This window comes from Crinia signifera, chromosome 11, assembly GCF_055691185.1.
Source record: "Crinia signifera chromosome 11, ASM5569118v1, whole genome shotgun sequence".
Taxonomy (NCBI): domain Eukaryota; kingdom Metazoa; phylum Chordata; class Amphibia; order Anura; family Myobatrachidae; genus Crinia; species Crinia signifera.
This window is the reverse complement of record NC_139227.1, coordinates 104,117,097-104,142,711: the sequence shown is the minus strand read 5'-3', so window position 1 is coordinate 104,142,711 and position 25,615 is coordinate 104,117,097. Positions and strand designations below refer to the sequence as shown.

The 25,615-nt window shown below is 43.9% G+C and overlaps 2 protein-coding genes across 2 annotated transcripts; both read left to right on the top strand.

Annotated features, from left to right (window-relative positions):
- Nucleotides 1–1,837: 1,837 nt before the first annotated feature.
- LOC146046111 (alpha-1,3-mannosyl-glycoprotein 4-beta-N-acetylglucosaminyltransferase C-like) lies at nt 1,838–14,721 on the top strand. Its single transcript, XM_083165303.1, has 3 exons — nt 1,838–1,975; nt 5,211–5,322; nt 12,564–14,721. Exons 1-3 carry the CDS (start codon nt 1,850–1,852, stop codon nt 13,739–13,741), a joined length of 1,416 nt encoding a protein of 471 aa, XP_083021429.1. The 5' UTR covers nt 1,838–1,849; the 3' UTR covers nt 13,742–14,721.
- An 876-nt stretch (nt 14,722–15,597) lies between these two features.
- LOC146046110 (alpha-1,3-mannosyl-glycoprotein 4-beta-N-acetylglucosaminyltransferase C-like) lies at nt 15,598–18,767 on the top strand. Its single transcript, XM_083165302.1, has one exon. It carries the CDS (start codon nt 16,291–16,293, stop codon nt 17,155–17,157), a length of 867 nt encoding a protein of 288 aa, XP_083021428.1. The 5' UTR covers nt 15,598–16,290; the 3' UTR covers nt 17,158–18,767.
- The last annotated feature ends 6,848 nt before the right edge of the window (nt 18,768–25,615 follow it).

Below are 25,615 nucleotides of genomic sequence, written 5' to 3'. Positions count from 1 at the left end.
CCCAAGGAGTATACTAGGAATCTCAATCGCACAGGATAATATGATCAGGATTCAGTCAATCAGAGTGGATGGCTCCCTCAAATACCACAATTGAAATTGGAATTGGATGGGAGTGTGCTGCCACACAAATAGGTAATTATCAGAAACGAAAGAAAGCAATATTTGTCTTGGTGTGGTGCAGCAAGGAATGAGATTTTTATATAAAGTGTAACTTTTGCTCTTTATTTAATAATAAAACTGGGAAGTATAAGAGAAAATAGAAGGGAAAAAACTAGAAAGTGTGAAGGTGAAATATGAAACTACAGTAGTGTGGAATTACCAATGCACTCACATATATGTCCTGCTTAACCCTTTAAGTGCCAAGTGAATTTGTCAAAATAGGTGTGACAATTGCCAGGCAAACATTTGTATTCGTCATAATGACCTGTAATGTTACCTTATATCATACTTGCCTACATTTGAAAACTATTCTCAGGGAGATTATAATTGGTAATAGAATTTTGCACAGCAATGGGGAGCGTCATGGTCCTCCGAAAGGGCGTGGCTAGTTTAATATATGGAGAGACTGTGAAAAGAGATTGTAAATGTGGCACCTAGAAGCGTGGGTGTGTACTGCTACATCTTAGGGGAATCTTTTAAAATGACATATTCAAATGTAGATGAGCCCCAGAGCAGTTAGTAAGAGCTACTAGACTTGCTAAAGTGCTGGGAAATGGCGCTAATGAGTCAATGTAAATGTATCTATCTCTCATTCCTTTTTTTCCTTAAAAATGTAACAGTGTAATGTGGGTTAGGTGAAATGAGGGAGATTGCTAGATTAATAAGGGAGAGAGGGAGACTGCTGTTATTTCAGGGAGTCTCCTGCAGAATGCAGGAGGGTAAGCAGCTATGCCTTATATAGGGAATATCATCTTTATTTACACAACATTTTTATTTGAATTTATATAAAATGTATCCATAAGTTCGAATACAACGTATGTTATCGGTAGTAGAGTTGTAACAGTATTTGACAGTTATGTGCACTATGTGATTCCTAATATCTCAGGAATATCTCTGGAGCTCTAGTGGGATCTAGCTCTAACAATGTCCTCCCGTTATTACAGGTGAGTATGGAGTTACTAGCAAGTTGTCAATATTCTCATATCTGAATACACAGTACTGCCCAGAAAAGGGCAACTTTATGCAAAGCTGACACATGGTCCAGGATATTAACAGAACATGGGTATAGGCAGAGCTGCCAAGAGGATGTCTGGGTCTGAGAAAAATGAAGACAGCTTGGCCGCCGGTGGAAAAAAACAAATGAGAGGCAGAGAGATGACCGGTGCCGCCGCACCACCTCTTTCCCCAGCTCAGCACACTGACTGAGCAGAATGTGCAGAGCTGGGGAGAGAGGCGATGCTGCTGCTGCAGCATCCTGTCATCTCTCTCCCTACTGCCGGCTCCCTGCAACGAGGGAGGGGGGGGGGGGAGCGTGCCCCTCCAGTAGACCTGGGCACGGGTACACTACCAAGTGAATACATCCAAATAGGAGTGAAAATTGCCAAGCGAACATTTCTATTCATCATAATGACCTGTAATGTTACCTTATATAGGAAATATAATCTTTGTTTACACAACATTTTTAATTTAAATTTATATAACAAATGTGAGCGACGCTGGCATTTTTAGCTTAGTTTGAACATCTCTTACAGAGATGTTGGCACTAAAAGGGTTCAGACAGCAGAAAAAACAACCTACTGTACATCAAGGTGACGTTCCATTACCTGAAATGACTGAATCTTTTGTTGGCTAGTCACATTATAAATATTCTGACAATAGTTTTCTTTTTTAGACAATTAGCTGAATACGGATGATGAGACGGAATCACGTGTGGACACTTCTGGGGGTGTCATGTTTTCTAATAAGTACCTTCCTGCTAATGAGCAGGGGTCCCACTGAAATTCAGTGTCCAGATCCTTCCGATCCTTATCTCAAGGTAATAGATGGGATAAATACATTATCTTGTAATGACATAACACATCGCACACTATACACACATAGGCCCTTATTCTGGTTGCTTTTCAACCAGAATGCGTTCACACAGGGACCGATGGTGGCTCTGTGTGCATTTGCATTTCTGTGCATAGGCAGGGTGCATGCACCCATGGTGAAAAGACGCACCAAGGACAGCGTGCGGGAGACGGAGGGCGGCCCTATTTAGCATATGGGAATGCCCAGCATTTTATGCTAATGAGGCCATGACATGGGTGCTTGCAGCTGACATCACCCTTGCGACTTAACCAGAATAACCCCCACAGCAACGCACGCTATAAAAATGGTAGTAAAACAGATGTGTACTAACATAAACACCACACAATATATCATATAGACAATATACAAAACTAGGTGATTCATCGCACCCTACGGGCCCTCTTCACACCATCGTCAGAGGCTCGGCCCCCTTAAATTGTGAACATCTTTATTGCGTGAAATATATTTTGTGCCGGAGGGGCGGTTGGGGAAATACTGCGGGTGTGGGAGGGGCGGGTGTGGTGTTTTCACAGGCGGATGTCGGGGTGCTGTGGGTGGTGGATGTGGGGGTGCTGCGGGTGGTGGAGTGGAGGGTGCGGGTCGGTTGTGAGGGTGCCAGGGGGGAGGTTGATTGGGATTGGTGTGGTTGGTGGAGTTGCAGGGAGGGTGGCCTGTGTGGGTGTGTGGGGGTGCAACGGTGTATAAGGAGCAGCTGATACTGTGTATACTATACATTAAAACAGTGCTGCAGTATACAGGGCGCAGTGTATGACCTGTTCAGCAGCATCACATTTTTGTACATCATTAGATGGCCATTACCTGTGCAGGCTGCTGACCTCCTGTAGGGACAATGAGCAGGGGCAGTGAGGCTCTGCTGGTCATTTGGAACTTTCCTCAAATCTGTGCAGGTGCTGGGATCCAGCAGCCTCTCTCCTGAAACACGTGGATGGCCAGCAGGGGGGATCTATAGGGGGCTGCTGAGGAACAACAGCAAAGGAATTCCTCAGAACAGTGATCTGCAGTCACTGTTGTCGATGCTCAGTAGACCCCCACCCATTCGGACTGCACATACTGTTGGCCAGTCACTCCTGCTGCTGGCAATCTTATGTCTCACAGGACTCCCGTCCACACAGTGACAGCTACTCCGCCCCCTCCCTGCACTGACTGTGTCCTGGAGCCTGACATCTCCTCCCGAACAGGGCACTCAGCAGAGCATGGAGCCCCTCGGTTACAGCATATGGCCCAGCACGGGGAGGGAGAGGAGGCAGAGGGTGTCTGCCACCATGTGACTGTGTGTGCCCAGCGTTATACACACACTCACAGAGTGACAGATCTGGGAAAATATATAAGAGATGTGAGTGTTTAAATCTTTGGTTTTACAATCCCAAACAAAAAATGTCAGCTGAACTTGGGGCCTGATTCTGGTTCACTCGCAAAAGCAAATTCTCTCTCTAATGGACAAAACCATGTGCACTGCAGAGGGGCAGATGTAACATGTGCAGAGTTATATTTAGGTGTTGTTTTGTTTCTGTGCAGGATAAATACTGGTTGCTTTATTTTAACACTGCAATATACTGTACATATCAATTTGATATAAAACCCCACCCAAATCGAACTCTCTCTCTGCACATGTTACATCTGCCCCACCTGCAGTGCACATATATATATTGTCCTCATTTTAAATCCTCCAATTACTGAAATATTAAAGTCTACAGAATAAATGTATTGTTTAAGTTATACAATCTCTTAAAATTGTGTAGCAGTATATGTCCATACACACTGGGCGATTTTGCCCAGCGTGTATGCTGACCGATGATGGGGAAAATTGCTGGGCTGATAATCGCTCAGTGCATACACACTGCATACACACTGAGCACACTTCCTGGGGGTGGATGACTTTCCATAGCAGGACCCTATGGAAAGCCATCCACTCCGTTGCTCATCTGCTGGTAATACCAGCAGATAAGCAATGGCCACTGGCAAAGATGAGGCATCGCTGCCCCATATACAGTGGGCGGCTGTCGCACTGAAAGCAGCTTAAATTAGAAAACTGACCTGCTTTTAGCTCAGAGTCACCCAGTGTAACATTGGTGTGTTTGACATTACTGAGAAAATATTTTTATATACCTCATATATACATAACTATCAATGACACGTACCATGGATGATGCAATGTACTTGCCATTCTACAGCTAGGCCAATGATTCCAATGGCTCTACCAACCTCAACGGGAATTGAGTTGTAGCCTGGATCAATCATGACCTTTCACATCGTTTCACATTTTAACTACATTTCTAGCAAATATTACAGTAATCGTTATCAGAGCTTTTCAAATGTATGAATCTCATACTTGTGTAGTGTTCATTCTAGCTCCCGCTATCTTTGAAAACCCATGCAGTTCCTCTTGGCTGCCTGGGGTGTCGCTGTCTGCTGCAGTGCTTCTAGCACAGTGTATTCTGTATATCAGCACTGATATGCAAACCAGACCTGTGCTAGAAGCACTACAGCAGACAGCGACACCCCAGGCAGGGAATAGGAACTGCATGGGTTTTCAAAGATAGCGGGTGCTAGAATGAACACTACTTGTGCTTGGAGTATAAATTTTCACCTTTAGTAGGAGATTGCAATCCTGTTGAAGGTGTCCTTCACGGAGGCCAAAGAACTAGGTTATCAACCTATTGGTATAAGCCTACAAGTTGGTAAGAGTATGGTGGTTGTGAGCAAAATGGTTAGTCCACATGTTGATTCCAAACCGGAGTAGGTTTTATAGACTATAGCAGGATAGGTGTTATAAAAGACAAAAAACTACCCATACAATAAAGTATCAGTCTCTTTTGTGCTGCACAGCTATACAGCACAGTGCTACTCCAAAATAGTGACAAACCCTAGCAAATGCAGATTGTTTTATAGAGGCATGTAAACAAGTCCTACACCTGTTTACTGAATAATATTTACTCAGAAAATTGATGCTAGGCAGATGAGTCATGCACAATAAAACACAGCAAAGTTACAGCACATAGCGAGTAACCATTTAACTACATAGCAACAAAAATAACAATATTAAAATTTACATACAGTGAATATTTTCTACAAATTATACTGATTTCTTCTTTGCTATAAAATGTAAATGTGAACAAAAGATGAGGGAAAAAGCTTTATTTATGCTACCGTACTGCATTTTCTATCTTTTGTTTTTACAGAAAGAAGTACATATTACCCAGGATGAACGTTTGTTTGATGTGAAGAAAGACGCACTGCAAACGCTTAATGTTCCCTATAAATATCTACTGGGTTCTTCTTCTGAAAGGAAAAGTAAGTTAATGTAACATTCTTTAAATTCATCATGAGTGTAGTGGTTTTCAGATTTCTATTGATACCTATATTACTTCTGTAATCATTATCATAGCTAAGAACATTCACTTAGATTGCATTGTATTGCAAGGCCCATAATAGGGAATCACTGAACTACAGTTAGCATATGGTAGACTACATAAAGGCATATTCAGGGTCCGGCTTCAGCACTTGCAGTGCCGCCTGTTCTAGCTTTTACATCAGCTAGGCAGGCAGTTTGTATTTCACCCTTTCACCATTTAGTGTATTCAGGGTGAATTCAGGGCAGAACGCCTCCTGGCGTTAAAACACCAATGAGGCGAAAGGGGGCATGTTCTATTCGCCTGCAGGCCTGACAGTCACACACTGGTGCGCTGGTGCTCGATGAGTATTAACTTTTTTGTTATTTTCTTCTAACATGCAGGGGAGTTCGCTGGACACCCGCTCCCCCTTCCTACTGACTGGCCCAGTGGCTGTGTCCGCTGTCTCTCCCTCCTTCCCTCCTCCTTACTTGTGGTCTCTGGGGTGCCTCCTCCTCTACTGTCCCCGTACCGCTGCTCTCTCCGTCCCCACAGCTGCCATTCACTCCGCCCACCTGCTGCCGTGTATAACCCCCCTGTGAGCCGCGATGCGGCCCGGCAGCCATGGAGCGCATCCACCCGCCTGCCGCCAGTTATCAATGTCTGCATCCCCCTGCCAGCTGCCGGTGCCTATGATCAGTGCTGTGCTGATCTGCGCTGGCTGCATATATCTGCCTGTACCCCCTGCTGCCCACCTGTACCCCGCTGCTGTCCACCTGCACCCACCTTCACCACCCCTGCATCTGCACCCCCTGCTGCCCATCTGCTGACCACCGGCTGCCAACCTGCTGCCCTCCTTCACCCACCTTCTGCCTTCCTGCACCCACCGTTACCCCCCCTGCTGGCCATCTGCACCCACCTGCTGCCCATCTCCTCCCCCCCTGCTGCCCACCTGAATCCCCCTTCTGCCCACCTGCTGCCCTCTGGCTGCCCACGTTCACCCCCATGTTGCCCTCCCTCCCCTCCCAGCACCCACCTTCACCCCTTCTGCTGGCCACCTGCACCCACCATTACGCCCCCTGCTGGCAATCTGCAACCACCTTCACCCACCTGCTTCCCATCTCCACCCCCCTTTCTTCCCACCTGCATCCCCTTTTGCCCACCTGCTGCCCTCCGGATGTCCATGTTCACCCCCATATTGCCCTCTTGCTGTCCACCTGCACACCCCCCCCCCCTTCTGGAGACCTGCACCCACCTGCTGGCCACCTGCTGCCCTCTTGCCCACCTGCAGCCTTCCTGCACCCACCTGCTGCCCTCCTGCCTGGCATAAACAATGGGGGGATACGGTCACTAGGTCGAAACCACAATGTCGATATGTCTGAAAGATGGACATGTCTGAATGGTCAAAATGGTCATTAGGTCGACATATGGTTAGGTCAACCTGGTCATTAGGTCGACATGGGAAAGGTCAACCTGGTCATTAGGTCGACATGGGGAAGGTCAACAGGGTTACTAGGTCAACAGGGTCATTAGGTCGACTTGGGGAAGGTCGACAGGGTAATTAGGTCGACAGTCTCAAAATGGTAGTGAGGGGAATCATGGGTAAAAACTGTGTCACATGGGTACAACACTGCATGCTGGGAAGGATAATGCAACATGGGTAGATTAAAAAAAAAATAATGATAAAAATCTAAATATATATATATATATTAATATGGGCAATAATAAACATACAAAATATATTTACAAACAAAATGAAAACAAATTACATTGATTCATGTACAAAATGACATAAATGAAATATTTAAGGTTTTGTAGAGCAGTCCCGACAGAAGAAATTGTCTAGTTCACTTTGTCTCAAGCATGACTGAAAACTGTAGAATCTATTTAGGCAATCAGACACTGACTAGGCTAAATCAGATGAACATTACTGCGTTTAGACAATTTGAAACAAAAAAGTCTAAATGACTCATTCAGACAGGCGCGGCAAACAAAAGGAGTTGACAGGTGAAATGCTTTAGACTTGAAAAAATTATCGTGAATAGTCCAATTCATCTAGACTTTTCTCAGGTGTAAAAAATGCTGTTTTAGACATAACGGACCAACACGGAATACATACCATAGACTACAAAATATTGGTAGACTGTTTAGGGAAACAACATGTGTGTAAACTGTAAATGAAAACACCATGCAGGTAGATCCCTCAATTTCCTCAAGAAAACAATATCCTGACAGAGTACACAGGTAATAATCACATGGTAGATACATATGGGAACCACCACACAATTAGATTGCCCAGTTGTGTGCTTCACCGTACATGAAGGAGGAGCACACAAAGAACCACCACAAGTGAGGACCTTAAATGGAACCACCCCCATTGTGTAGCTGTACAAAAAGCTATCACAAAAGTAGACCTCACATCGATGCACCACATAGATTGCACTGGATTACACTTCTTGGATAGACCTTAAATGAAACACTATTGGGTAACTGTACATGAAGCCAACACACACGTAGACCGTACATTAATCCACCAAGTAGACTGCATTGGACGATACCACTTGGGTAGACCTTAAATGCAATCAACCAATTTGGTTGCTGTAAAGGAAGCAATCATAAAAGTAGACTCGACACACCAAGTAGACTGCACTGGGTGATATCACTTGGGTAGACCTTCAATGGAACCACACCATTAGGTAGCTGTACAAGAAGCTGGAACATAGATTGACCTCACATTTAGCCACCAAAAGGTAGACTTTACAGCAGGACCTACACTGAACCTTGACATAGGTAAACTTCCCAAGAGGATACTTCTTGGGTGGAATCTGCACACTGTAAGGTTACATGACACATTTACAAAGCGCTAGATGAGAGTGAGTACAAAGCCGGCCGGAGCATCTGCCTGGCATAAATTAGCACTGTGCATGCCCATAACAGCAGGCGCACAAATGCAGCTAGGAGTGGTTCTGCCTCCCCAGCAAAGATACAAAAAAAGAAAAGATGAATGACCGCACCATTAATTAATAAAAACATTAGTACATGATGCTAATACCTATTTAATACTATTTATTGATATAATCAAATAAAAATAAATATAAATAAAAACATTAATAAATATAAAATGTAACCAATTCATGTGATTGGAATAAATTTGACTGATATTGTGAGTCCATGCAGTACTGTATTTGTGGGGTGAGATTGAAGTCCCAGCTGGATTTGATTAATGGAAGAGTGTCCGTTTTCTTAGGCCTCACTGGCTCGGTGCTGTATAGCTGGTAGAATTTTGCCCAGATTGAAGGGTTTATGGAGGATGCAGACCTCCTGCTGTTCTTTAGCCGAGATGGAAATTGGGTTCTTCTGGAAAGTAAGGAGTCCCAAGAAAGGAGCAGCATTTCAGATGCTGGTTCGGTCACTCAAATGCAGGAGATGATATGGCTGAGATGGAAGGGATCAATCAACTACTAGATGTAAGGGCTCTGGGGGTATCCCCGGCCAACCCGACTCCGTTGCCTCAGACTGGGGTTGACAGACGCATGCAGAGCTAGTCTTCACCTTTAAAAGCCCCGGCTGTAAGGGCGAATTAGGTCCGCCCAGACTCCGTTGCAGTCAGGTCTTATGTTTTGACAACGCGTCAATCAAGGCCGGAAGATAGCAACGGGACAAGCTAACATAAACCCTGCAAGAGACGGGGAAATCCCAGAAGCCCCAGGGGAGTAACAATACTCAAGAGATGACACACAAATGAAATAGGACACACGGGTGATTAGGATGGGATAACACACAGTGTGGGCGCAACAATGCACAGTGATGAAATAAATATAAATCAGCCCCTAACGACCCCACACTGAGGTAAACCACCACCAGGGCAAAAGACTGCAGGGAGAACCCTGACTTATCTGGGAGAGATGGTGAACCACAGATAAAGACAGGATGCATCAGCACTAACGATTAGGAATCACAGAGATCTCCAACAGGAGAATCCAGGGACCAGGACATACTCTGGAGGTCAGGCACAGCTAGGACCAGGAGACCAAATGCTTCCACAAACAGGCGAGCTGGAACAAGGCAGGAACCATGAGAATTGACTGACAAGCATGCACACAGCACAGGAAAATTAGCTCAGACTGTGAGACTATAACTGGCAGGGCTAAGCAGGAGAAGATGCCTTAAGAAGGCCTCAGGTGAATAGGGCAGCTGTGCACCATTCAGGCCAGCATGCTGATGAAAACACACTTGTTCATACTTAATACACAAATGACTAGGCTGAAATAGCACAGGCTGACCACTGGAGGCCACCAGAGAGTCAATTCCAAAAACAGGCAGACAGGAGTCATAACTGATGACAGTACAACATGAAGAATATCAAACCCTGGCATGCGGGTACTAATAAACACACGAAAAACAGGAGCAAGCTGCGGCTGCAGCTTGCAACACTAGAAGTCCACCAACACGTTTCACTCCTCTAGGGAGCTTTTTCAAGGTGGATCTGGTGTTGGTCTTGGTGGGTTTTTATAGCCTTACTAATCTAGCTCAGCAATCAATGAATCAATCATTTAAACAGCATTTCAAAACATATTTTAAAGAATAAGAAGCAATGATCAGGAGACAGATATACATAAGATTATTTGTTGAATCCTAAAACGACTATTATGAACCACAGAGTTTGGAATAGGTACATTATAAATTTACTCGCTCCATTTCCCGATATCCGAAAGTGGCGTGTTTCCAGTATTTGGAAGGCACGGCACTTCCGGGAACTATGGCGGTGGAACCCAAGCTTGTGGAGAGGGAGTCATCCAGCGGCCTCTCTCACCACCTCTCCCCCAAAGCACTGCATGCTGCACCATCCCAATGACGCATCGGAAACAGGGCAGCGGCCATTTTGCACGCACGCATCCTAGGTTGATGCTCACTATGTGGGACAGAATAATTGTAGTACATTAGGGATAGAGCGGTGGCCATTTTACTTGTGGGCATTGCAGAATTTGACCACCCTTCCTTTTTAGATAAGGGGGGAGATTCTCTAAGCGAAAAATGCGGTAAAAACCCTGTTATCGGGGTTTTTACCGCATTTTGGGATGCTGTAAGCATCCCCCGCCGGGTTACCGCGGCGGGGGGCATCGCCAGAAAAATCTGGCGATGCCCCATAGAAGCCAATGGGCTTCTACCGGCAACCCTCCGCCGCCCCGCGCCGACCCCCCGCATCGCCCCCCCCCCCCTCACCTGTGTCCGGGCAACACAGAGCTGTGCTGCCCGGACCTGTGACCTCCTCCCTGCACTGATCCTCTTCTGGGTGCAGGGAGGAGGAGAGCCCGGCGCAGCAGCAGCAGCGCCGGGTGTGGGAGGGAGCCGCCGGGACCTGCTGGGACCCGGCGACTCTCACCGCAAAGGACAGCTCTTAACGCAAGAGCTGTCCTTTGCCTTAATTATCACATATGTTACAACATATGCGATAATTAAATATGCGATGGGCGGCGAAGGGGGGCGGAGATTCTGAGAGAATCTCCCCCATAGAGATTTAGGGAGTATGGCGACTATCTTATTAGTAGTAATTATTAATGATTGGTTGTGGTGTTTACCTCAAGGAATATAGGGAATCTCCATACAATATGGAACAGATATTAATCAATAATAATATATAACAAATACGTAAATTTTAAATATGGACAAAATATAGGCATGGGTGGAAATAATAAAAAATAAATAGCGCATAAATCAATATTATATATATATATATATATGAAAATAAATAAAAACAGTTACTGATATAGGTGTACACGTGGATATAAAAAGACATTAGAGGGTAGAATGAGTGTACACAATAATGTCTATATGAGAGTAAAGGTAAGAAGGTAAGGTAAGAATTATGTGATATCCTCTCCATCATCCTTATCTCAACCTCCCATAAACAGAACCATTCAATATCATTTTGTAGTAACAAAAAGAGAGGAAAGAGAGTATAGTGCTATAATTTTTTGTATAGGCCCTTATCATTTGGATAATAGCATTGAGTTCAACTGCTTCATTAAGCCCATCTAGATGGATAGTTTGCATCCGGAACATCCAGTAAAGTTCTTGTTTACATAGTTGTCCAAAGCGGTCTCCTCCGCGTGTAGTTTTCTTAATGTGTTCTAATCCTAAGAGTTGTAAACCTGCTGGGTCACTCGAATGTGCTTTGGGGAAATGTCTCTAGAGACACTTACGTGTTTAAGAAGAACATTTCTTCGGTGTTCTAGAAACCGTGTTTTCATTTTTCTGGTAGTATGGCCTATATATTTTAATTGGCAGGGACAGCTTAGCATATCTATCATATAGTTCGTGTTACAGTTAATGTAGCTAGCAATCGTAATAATAATAGTAATCAATCGTAATAATAATAGTAATCTATAGGAAAATACACTATTCCTTAATCAAAAAAGCTGGGACTTTAATCTCACCCACCAAATATGGTACCGTATTGACTCACAATATCAGTCACCACTTTTTCATTAATTTTATTCTATTCATATGAATTGGTTGCATTTTACATTTATTAGTTTTTATGTTTACATGTATTTGATTATTTCAATAAATAGTATTAAATAGGTATTAGCATCATGTACTAATTGTTTATGAATTAATAGCGGTCATTCCTCTTTTCTTTGTTATACTGCAGATGGTGCAAGTGGAACGTGTCCTTGGCATGTACCTGGCATTAGTGAAAAGTATAAACTACAGGATCGCATCATAAGCTCTGCATTTGTGCCAATGCCCATTTAGCCCCCACATGTTTGCAATCCATGTGGAATGAATAACACTAATATATTCTTTCTTCTATCAGTGTGACATGGTGAGGAGATTAGGATACATCCATTGTTCTCTTTTGTAAAAGTGGCACGTATAGCAAGTGTTCATGGAAAACCTCCACAAACATTATCCACCCGCCTATAAATATTTTATCAGGGTAGATAAAATTGCCTACCCTCTGGTGCACCCTTGCTTGGCTCTGCCCCCCATACCTACAAAGGGGCCAGACCATCTCTTCTAAGGCTGCCCCATTTTTCTTATAGTGTGTGTGTGCGTGTGTGTGTGTGGGGGGGGGGGGGGAGGGGGGTCATTTGGGCTCGCATGAGGAGACGGCAAAGATTTCGGATACATATTATTCAAAAATTATTTTAATTAGAAAATAATGTACTTATCTCTTCTTTTTTTTGATCCACAAAGAGTTCCTAACCATTGGTATATCTTCCGTGAAGAGAGAGAAAAGTAACTATTTACTGACCACAATTGAATCTATCTTCAGCCATTCCAGCAAGGAGGAGTTGGACCAGTTAACAGTGGTCATATATTTGGCCAATACAAAACATACCCAAAACAAAGAAACTGCTGAGGAAATTGAAAGGCATTTTCCTTCGGAGGTTGCTGCTGGACATCTGATTGTTATAAGCAGTTACATCAGTGCCTATCCACCTCTAGAGGGTCTAAAAAGGAACTACAATGACCATCCCAACAGAGTGAAGTTTCGGTCGAAGCAGAACGTGGACTATGCCTTCCTGGTGAACTTCTGTGGTAATATGTCTCAGTACTTCCTTATGTTAGAAGATGATGTGACCTGTGCCACCAACTTCCTTACCTCAATTAAAACATACATTCAGCAAAACAAAGCTCCTTGGACTACTGTGACGTTTTCAAATTTAGGTTACATTGGTAAGCTTTACCATAGCGAGGACCTCCAAAAACTGGCCCGTTTTTTACTTCTCTTCTACGACGAGATGCCATGTGACTGGCTTCTTGACCTCTTCTATAATTCCAAAGCTCAAAGGGAGAAGATCCAATCCAAACCTTCGCTATTCCAACACATCGGAGAGTATTCCTCCTTCCAGGGAAATGTAAATAAATTGAAAGACAAAGACTTTATGGAAAAGATTGAACCATATGGAGATCAACCACCTGCTTCCTGCTTTACTGATATTAATGTGCACAAAGACAACAGTGCGGATAATGTTTGTTTTACCGGTCCCAGATTCTTCTGGGGAAAAGACATAAAAGCAGGCAACTATTTTACCATGATGTTCACCAACTCTATTAACATTAAAAGAATCAGTATAATTACTGGAACGTCTGAACATCCCACTGATATTCTGAAATCAGGTTACGTACAATTAGGGAAAGAAATAATACAAGACGAGAGAAAGAAAAGTTGCAAATTATTTTCAATTATCGGGAAGTTTAAAGAGGGAACTTTTTTACTTGATGATATAAACACCGCCATGGGGACATCCATCGACTGCCTTCAAATTCAGGTTTTTGCACCTCAAACAGAATGGCTCATAATACAAAAAGTAGGTATATGGGTCAGACAGGATACAAAAGACTCAAAAACACCTCCGATGACATTGTGACAGACTCTAGGAAGCTTCAGTCGGATATATTGATCTGTTTTGCATCGTTCCTTTCATAAAGCACTGTCATTATTACAGTCACAGTCATGAGATTGTCCACTCCATGTATTAATCGCAATGTAAACATTGTTGTATCTTGACATACAGATGGAGCCGGCCTAGTCTTTGCAGGGGCTGGCGAAAGTATCTCCAGCCCCCGCCATTGGTCAGCTCCCGCCAGGGGCGTTCGCGCACGAGACACTCGCGCGCTTCGTGGCAACGGAGCTTGCTCCAGGGTCCCAGTCCCCCCCGAACCCTGCCCATCTCCCTGAAGAGGAGATGGGCAGGGAGACACTGCCCAGCCGCCGTGATACTGGGACGCATGCGAGATGCACGCGTGTCCCAGTCCCTATCGCCGGTGCTCACCAGAGGAGAGGATCTGGCGGGCGCCGGCAATGAATGAGGCCGGCTCCATCTGTACCTTTATTTATTTCAATGAGTCTTGCAATCTGAAGATTAGGTCTTTTATTACTTATTCATACAGTAAGTGAAACTTGCATGAGTATAAATAAAAAAATAACCCACAATATGCAATACACATTAAACTAGAAAAAATATTTTAGAACAACATGTTATGAGTCATCAATTGAAAGTCATATCTGCTCAATGAGTCTTGTAGGAAGCTTTAATGACTCTTCTCGTCTGAGTGTATGATCCTTCACTCAAAGGAACAGACACGATAGAATCACTTGGTGCTGAGGATGTTATAGGTGGTGTGTTCCAGAGTGATGGCAGTTTTTGGACTGACCTTGTTGTTTCCAAATGAATCACTTTTCCTCAGTCTGCAAATCTAAAGAAATTAAGTCTACACCCAGACAATCTTCACAGCAGTTTAAAGCCAGGCGAAAAACAGCGCGGTTGTGTGGATCAACATTTTACAATGGATCTAGCTGCAGAATCATCTGACAGTGATGACAAGTCAGAAGGATTTATCTACATGATTCACCAGGTTGGAAACAACAAGGTCAGTCCAAAAAGTGCCATCACTCTGGAACACACTTCTGTTGACTTTCTAATAGATTCCGGGGTACTCTTTACCTAGCACGGCGCCCACGATTTTGATCGTGGGCATCGCAGGTAAAAAAATCGCGGGCATCGCGGCCATTGAATGCACTAAAAATCGGGTGCGACGCGACCGACGCGATGCCCGCGATTTCCCATAGGGAACAATGTTAAATTTCGTAATTGACCCGATTTTACTGTTCAATGCCTCAATTGACACGATTTTTCCATAGGAAACAATGTTAAATGGCCCACAGAGGCCAAATAGCCTTCCTGAAGTGTGAAATGGCCCCCACAATTGGTAACGCCACCCCACGATCAACGTCAACCCAAAGCGTGGCGAGCGCAGCGAGCCCGCGAGGGGCGGCGGTACGCGTCCTACGACCTTTTCATACCCCCACTATCCACGTCGGCGTGGAGTTGAGAATAGAATTGTGGCGACCGTAGCGAGCCACCGAGCCCGAAGCGTGGCGAGCCCCGCGAGGGGACGCGGATACCTTCACAGGTAAACGCGTCCCTTCGCGGGCTTCACAGGTATCCGCGTTGCGCTCGCCACACTATTCTATTCTCAACTCCACGCCGACGTGGATAGTGGGGGTATGAAAAGGTCGTAGGACGCGTACCGCCGCCGCTCGCCACGCTTCAGGTTCACGTTGATCGTGGGGTGGCGTTAACAATTGTGGGGGCCATTTCACACTTCAGGGTGGCTATTTGGCCTCTGTGGGCCATTTAACATTGTTTCCTATGGAAAAATCGTGTCAATTGAGGCATTGAACAGTAAAATCGGGTCAATTGAGAAATTTAACATTGTTCCCTATGGGAAATCGCGGGCATCGCGTCGCACCCGATTTTTTAGTGCATTCAATGCCCGCGATGACCACGATGGGCGCAGTGCTAGGTAAAGAGTACCGATTCCGGTGTTTCTGTAAATATAATGGATGCTACCAGTTTCAAGAAGCTGCATGGCAATATAATTTTGAATCCAACATCTGTGAACATATTCACGTATGGTAACAAACGACCTCTTCCACTAAAGGGTTCTTTTGACATCATTACACGCAAAAATGACAAAATTGCTAAAGCTGTATTTTATGTCACCAAGTATGCAAGAGGTAATTTTTTGGGATTGGGTACTGCTTCAGAGTTGGGTCTTATTCAAATTGTGGCACATACTCATGATTCTCCTACTATCTTAAATGACACTCCCAATCTCACTCCTGTCATACATGACCCAAAACCACTACGGAGTGATGTAGTACGGCCTATATATTTTAATTGTCAGGGACAGCTTAGCGTATATATTGTATAGTCAGTGTTACAGTTAATGTAGCTATCAATCGTAATAAGAATAGTAATCAATCGTAATAAGAATAGTAATCTATAGGAACGGACACTATTCCATTAATCAAATCCAGCAGGGACTATAATCTCACCCGCCAAATACGGTACCGTATGGACTCACAATATCAGTCACCACTTTTTCGTTGATTTTATTCTATTCATCTGTGATGTTTTCAAACTTAGGTTATATTGGTAGGCTTTACCATAGAGACGACCTCCAAAAACTGGCCCGTTTTTTACTTCTCTTCTACGATGAGATGCCATGTGACTGGCTTCTAGATCTCTTCTATAAATCTAAAGCTCAAAAGGAGAAGACCCAATGCAAACCTTCACTCTTCGAACACATCGGAGAGTATTCCTCCTTCCAGGGAAATGTAAATAAATTGAAAGACAAAGACTTTATGGAAAAGATTGAACCCTACCAATATAACCTGGTTGATCTCCATAGGCTTTACCATAGAGACGACCTCCAAAAACTGGCCCGTTTTTTACTTCTCTTCTACGACGAGATGCCATGTGACTGGCTTCTAGATCTCTTCTATAAATCTAAAGCTCAAAAGGAGAAGACCCAATGCAAACCTTCACTCTTCGAACACATCGGAGAGTATTCCTCCTTCCAGGGAAATGTAAATAAATTGAAAGACAAAGACTTTATGGAAAAGATTGAACCCTATGGAGATCAACCACCTGCTTCCTGCTTTACTGATATTAATGTGCACAAAGACAACAGTGCGGATAATGTTTGTTTTACCGGTCCCAGATTCTTCTGGGTAAAAGACATAAAAGCAGGCAACTATTTTACCATGATGTTCAGCAACTCTATTAACATTAAAAGAATCAGTATAATTACTGGAACGTCTGAACATCCCACTGATATTCTGAAATCAGGTTACGTACAATTAGGGAAAGAAATAATACAAGACGAGGGAAAGAAAAGTTGCAAATTATTTTCAATTATCGGGAAGTTTAAAGAGGGAACTTTTTTACTTGATGATATAAACACCGCCATGGGGACATCCATCGACTGCCTTTAAATTCAGGTTTTTGCACCTCAAACAGAATGGCTCATAATACAAAAAGTAGGTATATGGGTCAGACAGGATACAAAAGACTCAAAAACACCTCCGATGACATTGTGACAGACTCTAGGAAGCTTCAGTCGGATATATTGATCGGTTTTGCATCGTTCCTTTCATAAAGCACTGTCATTATTACAGTCACAGTCATGAGATTGTCCACTCCATGTATTGAACGCAATGAAAACATCAGCAAACAAAAGGCCTGATTTAGAGGTGTGTGGAGTCGATGTCAGATGGAGGAAGGATTTATTGCCAAAGCCATATGCACTGAGATTGATTAGATATCTAATGAAGAATATTTATTTACAAAATGAGTCATAAGTAGTCAGCATTTGGGGGAGATAATGGGGAATAGAGGGGTGGCTAGAAAAATGCAGAGGTGTCTGAAGTGTTTTCTGGGGTTTTCCTAGGCAGCCACTGTGAACTCCAGAGGACCCAGTATCTTAGAAGAGCAGCTCTTCCTGAAGGCCTCTGTACACTACTGCAATTTGGTCCAATTCTGACAAATCGGGTGGATAAATCAGAGCAAATCGCACATGTTTGACGTCCCATCCAATTGGTCCCGTGTCCACGCGGTCCCGTGTGCATCGGGTCAGATCCTAGAGATTGAACCTCCTGCACATAAAATCTATTGGATTGGACCCATCAGCTGCACATCACATGCACCCGCAATATATTGGGTCCGGTTCCGTAGGTGTTGCCAGCGTTAAGTACCGCTGGCACACACCTATGTGCAGGTCCAGGCAGCTGGGCGGGCAGCAGCAGCAGATTTTAAAACTCTTTCTGCAGGGCGGACAGCGGTGTGCAACAGGCAGCGATGAGTGCCGGGCGGGCAGCAGTGAGTGGCAGCAGAATTTTAAAAAACACTTTTAAAAGACTGACCGGCAACTGGCTGAGGGAGTTCTCTCAGCCAATCAGCGGCCGCCCATATGGGAGTACACGGATAGACTGAGAGTGCTCTCAGCTAATCAACCGCCGGTCAGTCTTTTGACAGTTTTTTTTTTTAATTCTACTGTCCCCTGCTGCTGCTCCACGGGAGACTTTGCATGCGATAAATCGCATGTAATTTATTGCATGCAAAAAAGGCACATCATTGTCAAATCGTAAGAGAGCCCTCTCCCCCTGGGAGCTACCAGAAGAGCTCAAGGGAAATTGGGTCCGACTTGTCCTCAGGACAAGTCGGCCTAGTGTATGGGGGCCTTTAGACATCATACGGCTGCTCAGATGTATGACTGTGATTAACGTGAGTCTAATGTTTCTGCTTATATATGTGATGTATGGCACTACCAGTGGGCATCTCTGTGCACATCATGGCAGCTCGTATATTTATAGCTAGATTTGGTCCAACATCAGGGAATGTTCTTCAATATAACTCACAGCATATTATTCACCACAGAGCCAACACTGACAGGCATGTCTAGCAAATGCCGTAGTTGTCGCACACCTGCTGCAGACCGGTCTCGTTGCTTCTGGTTGGGCCTACGAGTCATGGCGTCTGGTTACAGTTTAGTAACTACGCAATAGAGTATTTACTAAATGACTTCCCTTCTAACACAAATTGGACCCATTGGGGGGAATTTACTAAAGGAAATTTGTAAAAAAAATAGGTGTATTTTTTTCCAGAAATACACTTATTTTTGACATTTACTATCCGGAAAATACGGCAATTCGTATTCTTATTGATAGCACATCAATACGAATTCGAATTGCCGTATTTTCCGGATAGTAAATGTAAAAAATAAGTGTATTTCTGGATACAAATACACCTATTTTTTTACAAATTTCCTTTAGTAAATTTCCCCCATTATTTAGAATCACTCCAGACAACCAAATGGTAACCAATAGTTACAGGAAAATCCTATTGGCCATTAGTGCAGTGGTGGATCCTAATTCGCTGTCCCTAATGCAATTTAATGGCAGCACTATGTTACAAATGGATTGGGTGAAAACGACTTTAGATAAAGAAAAACTTAGATCCAATTTGTTTTATTCTTGGAAATATATTTAAATAAGGCTCCTAAACACCCTAAATAATAAAGGAGAGAGAGTAGATTATATTGGGGGACCCCCTGGGGCTTGACACTGTTTGGGATACTGCGGCTCTTTTGTACTCTAGTCTCCCCCTATCCCTGAGAAAGGGGATATACAGATGGAGCGTCCCTCATTCAGACAGGGGATGGTGGTAGATTTGCCAGCCGCCCTCCCCCGCCAGCCTTCAGAAGGGGACGTGCGCAAGTTCCCTTACAATGGAGCTCCCCCGGGTCCCCGCCGCCGGTCCACACCCCCTGCTCCCCCTCCTAACCCTGCCCATCTCCCTGAAGCAGAGACGGGCAGGGATCCCGCCCCCCCCCCCGCCGATGGGAAACCGAGGCGCGCGTCCCAGTCAGATGTAGCCAGCCGGTGGGGGTGGTCTGGCGAGCCCCGTAGCTCGATGAGTGACACTACATCTGTACAGTAAGGTCTAATGTTTGAACCACTGATTTGATTATGCCAAGTGTAATTATGACATGAGTAGAATGTTTTTTAAAGCTTTGATATGCAGTTGTGGAAGTGATGTTGTTTTTCTATTTATTGTTCAATTTTGCAGCTACATATTTTATGTATATGATGTTTTAATAAAAAAATAGGAATAAACTTGTATGCATTTCACTTGTCAACAAATGTGATACCGTAAGATCTCAGTGCACACTACAGATAAATGACAAAGGACTGAGAGGCAGATGTATTAAGCCTAGAGAAGTGATAAAGTATCTGGTGATAACTCACTGGCCAATCAGCCTCCAACTGTCATTAATCAAATCCAGATGGTAACTTGGCAGTTAGGGGCTGAATGGCTGCTACATTATCACTGGCCACTTTAGCACTTCACCAGGCTTAGGGCTAGATTCTCTAAGCTTCAAAAGTGATAAAATGGAGAGTGATAAACAGCCAGCCAATCAGCTCCTACCTGCCATGTGACCGATTGTGTTTGAAAAATGTCAGGCAGGAGCTGATTGGCTGGCTGTTTATCACTCTCAATTTTATCACTTTTGAAGCTTAGAGAATCTGGCCCTTAATCCTTTGAATGCCAACATTACTGTCAGAGATGTGTAAAATATCCTCTAAAAATTCCATGATCTGAAGTCAATTTATTACAGTTTTGTTAACCACTGCACCAAACAAAGAACAGTCCCTGTGAGCGATGCTGGCATTTTTAGTGGATATTTTGCACATATCTCACAGCAACGTTGGCACTCAGAGAGTTACGACATGTGCCCCTGAATTCATAGTTGAGCATTGGCCCATTTACACAAGATTACTGGTACAGCAGGAGGGCCATGGGATCACAGCTTAGAAAGCTGGCCTAGAATGGTTGTCAGGTTGGCCTAGGTTACTGGGTGTAGGAAGTACAGATGGGTCAGGTCCCATCTTTGCAGGGGATGTCGCTGGCGTCGCCAGCCGCCATCCCCCGCCAGCGCCATGGCGATGGTGAGAAGGGGACGCACGCGCACGAGCGGCACGCGCGTCCCCTTCCGACGGCGCTTCCATCCGTTCCCCCGGGTCCCCGCCGGCTTGCCGGCGGTAACCCGGGGTCCCCGCCGCCTGCCCGCACCCCCCCTAACCCTGTCCGTCTCCCTGAGGCGGAGACGGACAGAGTTTTCCGTCGCGCTAGCGACGGAGACTGAGACGCGCGTGCGCGTGAGACGCACGTGCGTCTCAGTCTCCTCGCTGGCGAGGCTGCTGGCGGGTCGCCAGCGCGTACGTTCTGGCGACCCGCCAGCAAGGATGACAAACATAACCTACTGTATGGCAGGTCTTGACCAGGCCTTGTTGCAAGCTGAGAACTGCATCCAGGCATTAGTCAGCGCCTGAGAGCTTGGCATAAAGATTACTTGGAAATAAGGTGCAGGGCTCCCGATGCTCAACAAGTCGGCCAGGTGATAAGCCAATGGCAAATAATTTTTTATATAACAATAAATATACTTCATTGGCTTTTAATATAGCATGTCCAAAAATCGCCCGAAATCGCATGTGCAAAAATCCTTTTTTTTCCGTGAATTTGCATATGTAATGAGATGCAAATTCGTGGCAAAAAAGTGAGATATGGGGCGATTTTGAGTCATGAAAATGTGCGCATTTTCAGTCACGAAAATGTGCACATTTTAAAACATGCGATTTTGTGTAAAATTTTAAAAAAGGGAAAAAAAACGGTGTGGTTTCATAACATCACAGGAACAAACAAGTTGGGGTTCCCTGGATTTTACAAAACCAGCACCAGGCTCCAGGGCCAGTCCTGGTTCCCAAAATATGGGGGACAAAATGACTAGGGGTCCCCCGTATTTTAAGAACCAGCCCCAGGCACAACCAGCCAGCAGGGTAATGCCACAGCCGGGGGAGACTTTTTATACAAGTCGGGGGGACTGGCCCTTGAGCCTGGTGCTGGTTTTGTAAAATAAAGGGAACCCTAACATGTTTGTTCCTGTGATTTTATGAAACCAGGACCGGTTCTTTGAGCCCGGGGCTGGTTATGCTCAGGAGGGAGGACCCCACGCCGTTGTTTTTGAAAACCCTTTTTTTGGACAGAACCATGCACAGATCATTGTCAAATTCGCCAGCCAGAACCTAGTCTAATTTTTGGGCGATTTTTGGTAACGTTTACCAAAAATCGCACCCTATTAAATGTGCGAGTTAGATGCTTTCCAATGGGAAAACATCTGGATGCGAATTGAAGTGTGACTAAAAATCGCCACTTCAAAATGTGCGATTTCGCTGCAAAAAGTGTGCATTTTTACCGCGAATCACACCCTATTACATGTGCGATTTTTGGAAAACGTGCGATTTCAGCCGTTTTTTACCAAAAATCGCACATGTCTAAAAAATTCCACCCTATTACATTTCGCCCCATTTGTCTCAGGGTGAAATAGACTCAGTTTTGTACTTGACTATTTAGCAGTAAACAACCAGCGCCAATTGGTGAGTAGAAATAATATAAGTAACTCCTGTTTATGCTATGCTCGACCTGTAATTAGTACTCCTATAACCTTGGATAATTCAGATTACCAAGCTCAACGCTTTAAAGGAGATAGAATCAGAAAATATACTCTCCCAATCTCCAATAGAAGAAAAACTATTTGACATCAATGGAGATAAGCGAGAAGTTTAAAAAGAAGTCAGTAGAAGAGTGGAGTTTTATACCATGACATTGAATGATTTAAGAAACCTCTGTGAAATATCATCATATACCTCCCGCCGGCATCAGCTAGTGTACAGCATATGCAGTTGCTGATGCTGGCACGTCATGAGGTTCCCCGAACCACCAATATTGCCAGGTACATACATCGAATATTGCAGGGGTGGCCAACCAATGAGCCCAAAAAATAGAAGATAGGCCACGCCCCATTTGTAAATTGGTTACGTCCTACCTGGCACAAGGCCATGCCCCACTTTTGTGTTTACACACAACGTAGCGCTGCATATCGGCACACTTCAACCACTGTAGATATATTTCTAAAAAGGTGAGAAACAACACTCTATAGTGCACGGGTGTCAAACACAAGGCCCGCGGGCCAAATCCGGCCCGCCAGACCTCGTCATGTGGCCCGCGCGAGGAGATAGCACGCAGGGCAGTGTGTCCCAGCTCCTGCCTAGGCCACCTCCTCTCACCCACCCCACCGCGGCCCCCTTACCTGTTCCTCCACTGTCGGTGGCCATGTTCCTGTAGGCACATATGTATGCGGCTACAGAAACATGGCCTCCGACCTCCAAGGATACGTGGAGGAGGGCCCGGCCGCCTGTTCCCTCTGATGCCCGGCAGTGACAGACACTGGGTGGGGACGTCATGACGATGACGCCGCCCGCCCATGCGTCTGTAGAGAAGTAGGAGCAGGCAGGGAAGCTGGACCGGGAGTCGGGGACAGTGTGGCCGCAGCAAGCAGTGAAGAAAAGCTGGAAGCCGCAGCAGCTGCAGGACAGACGGAGAAACAGTAAGTGAGGATAAGGATCACACTCACAATAAAAAATATATATATATCTGCTGTTTCCTGAGGTGTCCCCGTGTATAATAATAATAATGCCATGACACCACAGGCTGCTCCTCCTGTATAATCATTTATGTGTCATGGCATTACTTTTATTATATTATACAGGGAGAGCAGTCTGTGGTGTCATGGCATTATTATTATACAGGGTGAGCAGCCTGTGGTGTCATGGCATTCATTTTATATTATACAGGGGGAGCAGCCTGTGGTCTCATGGCATTATAATTATACAGGGGGACCTACAGATACAACCGGCCCTTTGAGGGTGACCAAACTGCTGATGCAGCCCCCGATGAATTTGAGTTTGACACCCCTGCTATAGTGTATCCCTTATCCAAAATTCTTGGGACCAGAAGAATTTTGGATAACGGATTATTCCGTATTTTGGAATATTTTTATATTTGAAAGCGGTACAGTGAGGTATCTTGGATGTATGTTGTATAAACACATCAAACATATGAAATACACACAAATATGTTTTATTTGTGCAAGAGACAAGGTTCTAAAAAATTAAACAAAGTTTATGTACTATCTCAGACACAGAATTTGCATGCCAAGTAATCACGTCCTTGCACATATTTAGTGCCAGTTACATGTTGTTTGCCCAGTAGTGCCGGTTACAGATGTACCCAGTAGTGCCAGTTACATGTTATTTCCCCAGTAGTGCCAGTTACATGTTATTTCCCCAGTAGTGCCAGTTACATGTTATTTCCCCAGTAGCGTCATGTACCCAGTAGGTTTTTTAGAAAAAAAATAAACCTTAATTTTGGAACTATGGTTTTCAGAATAATTTGAATAACGGATATTTGGATAAGGGATACTCAACCTGTAGTAGTCATTCAGAAAAGGTAAGTAATGTGTGTACCGCAAATAAAATGGTCATTAGCTGTAGCAGGGTCTTTCTTTCACCATAGGTCCTGAACGGCCTCCCAAATGTATGGTCCTGTCCTTTCTTGCCACCAGAGGTCCCCCGTTATTGTGTTTACCAAGTATTTGGGTATATAAATGCATATACTCATATAAGCATTAATTTTTGGAGTCTATTTAACCATAAATACCACTTCTAAAATAAAGAAAGCAGAAAAGTATTGGAGTAAAGAGCTTGGTTGAGCCAAGAAATTCTCTACGTAATAGTAATATATTCTATCTATCTATTTATATATTCTATCTATCTATATACTTATATATAAAATTTTAATGTATTTTAATATTTAACCCCTTCCTGACGCAGCATGTTTTTGCCTTCCTGACAGAGCCCTTTTTTTCAAATCTGACATGTATCACTTAAGTGGGGATAACTTTTTTTTGCTTTTACTTATCCCAGTGATTTTGAGATTGTTTTCTCGTGACACATTGTACTTCAAGTTAGTGGTAAATTTGGGTCGATACAGTCTGTGTTTTTTTGTGAAAAATACCAAAATGTCGTAAAAAAATGGAAAATTTAGCAATTTTCAAAATGTTAAATTTTCTGCTTGTGAGACAAATAATCATACCACTCAAAATAGTTAATAACTAACATAGACCATATGTCTACTTTATGTTGCCATCATTATTTCAGCCTCCTTTTAGTTTTTTTTGGACACTAGGAGGCTTAAAATATGAATAGCAAATTCTCAAATTTTCAAGAAAATTTCAAACACTGATTTTTTTAGGGACCAGTTCAGTTCTGATGTGACTTTGAGGGACTTGTATGTGAGACACCCCCATAAATGATGCCATTTCAAAAACTGCACCCCTCACAGTATTCAAAACAGCATTTTGGAAGTTTGTTAACCCTTTAGGTGTTTCACAGGAATTAAAACAAAGTGTAGGTGAAATTTCAAAATTTCATTTTTTTTGCAGATTTTCAATTTTAACACATTTTTCTAAGGAACACAGTCGATTTTACTAGAGAAATGTGACTAAAAATTGATTCCCCCAATTCTTTTGTTTTCATAAATATCCTATATGTGGCCCTAGTGTGCACGTTGACCAAACCACAGGCTTCATAATAGAAGGAGCACCTACTTGATTTTGGAGCCTCCTTTTTATGAGATTATTTTTTAGGCACCATGTAGGTTTCTAGGCACCATAAGATGCTAAAAGTTAGGAACCCCCCCACAAGTGACCCCATTTTGCAAACTACACCCCTCAGGGAATTCATCTAGGGGTATAGTGTACATTTCAAACCCCCAGGGGTTTCACCAATTGTGGTACAACTGGGCAGTGAAAATTAAAAATTATTTTTTTTACACAAAAATGCAGTTCTGGCTCAAAATTTTTCATTTTCACAAGGAATGAAGGAGACAAAGCACCCCAAAATCTGTGCCCCAATTTCTCCCGAGTACGGCAATGCCTCACATGTGACCAAAAAATACCATTTGGGTGCATGGCAGGACTCAGAAGGGAAGGAGTGA

Excerpts from the sequence above, each read along its gene's own strand:
- LOC146046110 (XM_083165302.1), top strand. The coding sequence starts at position 16,291 with ATGTTTTCAAACTTAGGTTATATTGGTAGGCTTTACCATAGAGACGAC.
- LOC146046111 (XM_083165303.1), top strand. The coding sequence starts at position 1,850 with ATGATGAGACGGAATCACGTGTGGACACTTCTGGGGGTGTCATGTTTT. Across the intron at positions 1,976-5,210 it reads CTTCCGATCCTTATCTCAAG|AAAGAAGTACATATTACCCA; the intron begins GTAATAGATGGG and ends TTGTTTTTACAG. Across the intron at positions 5,323-12,563 it reads TTCTTCTTCTGAAAGGAAAA|AGTTCCTAACCATTGGTATA; the intron begins GTAAGTTAATGT and ends TGATCCACAAAG.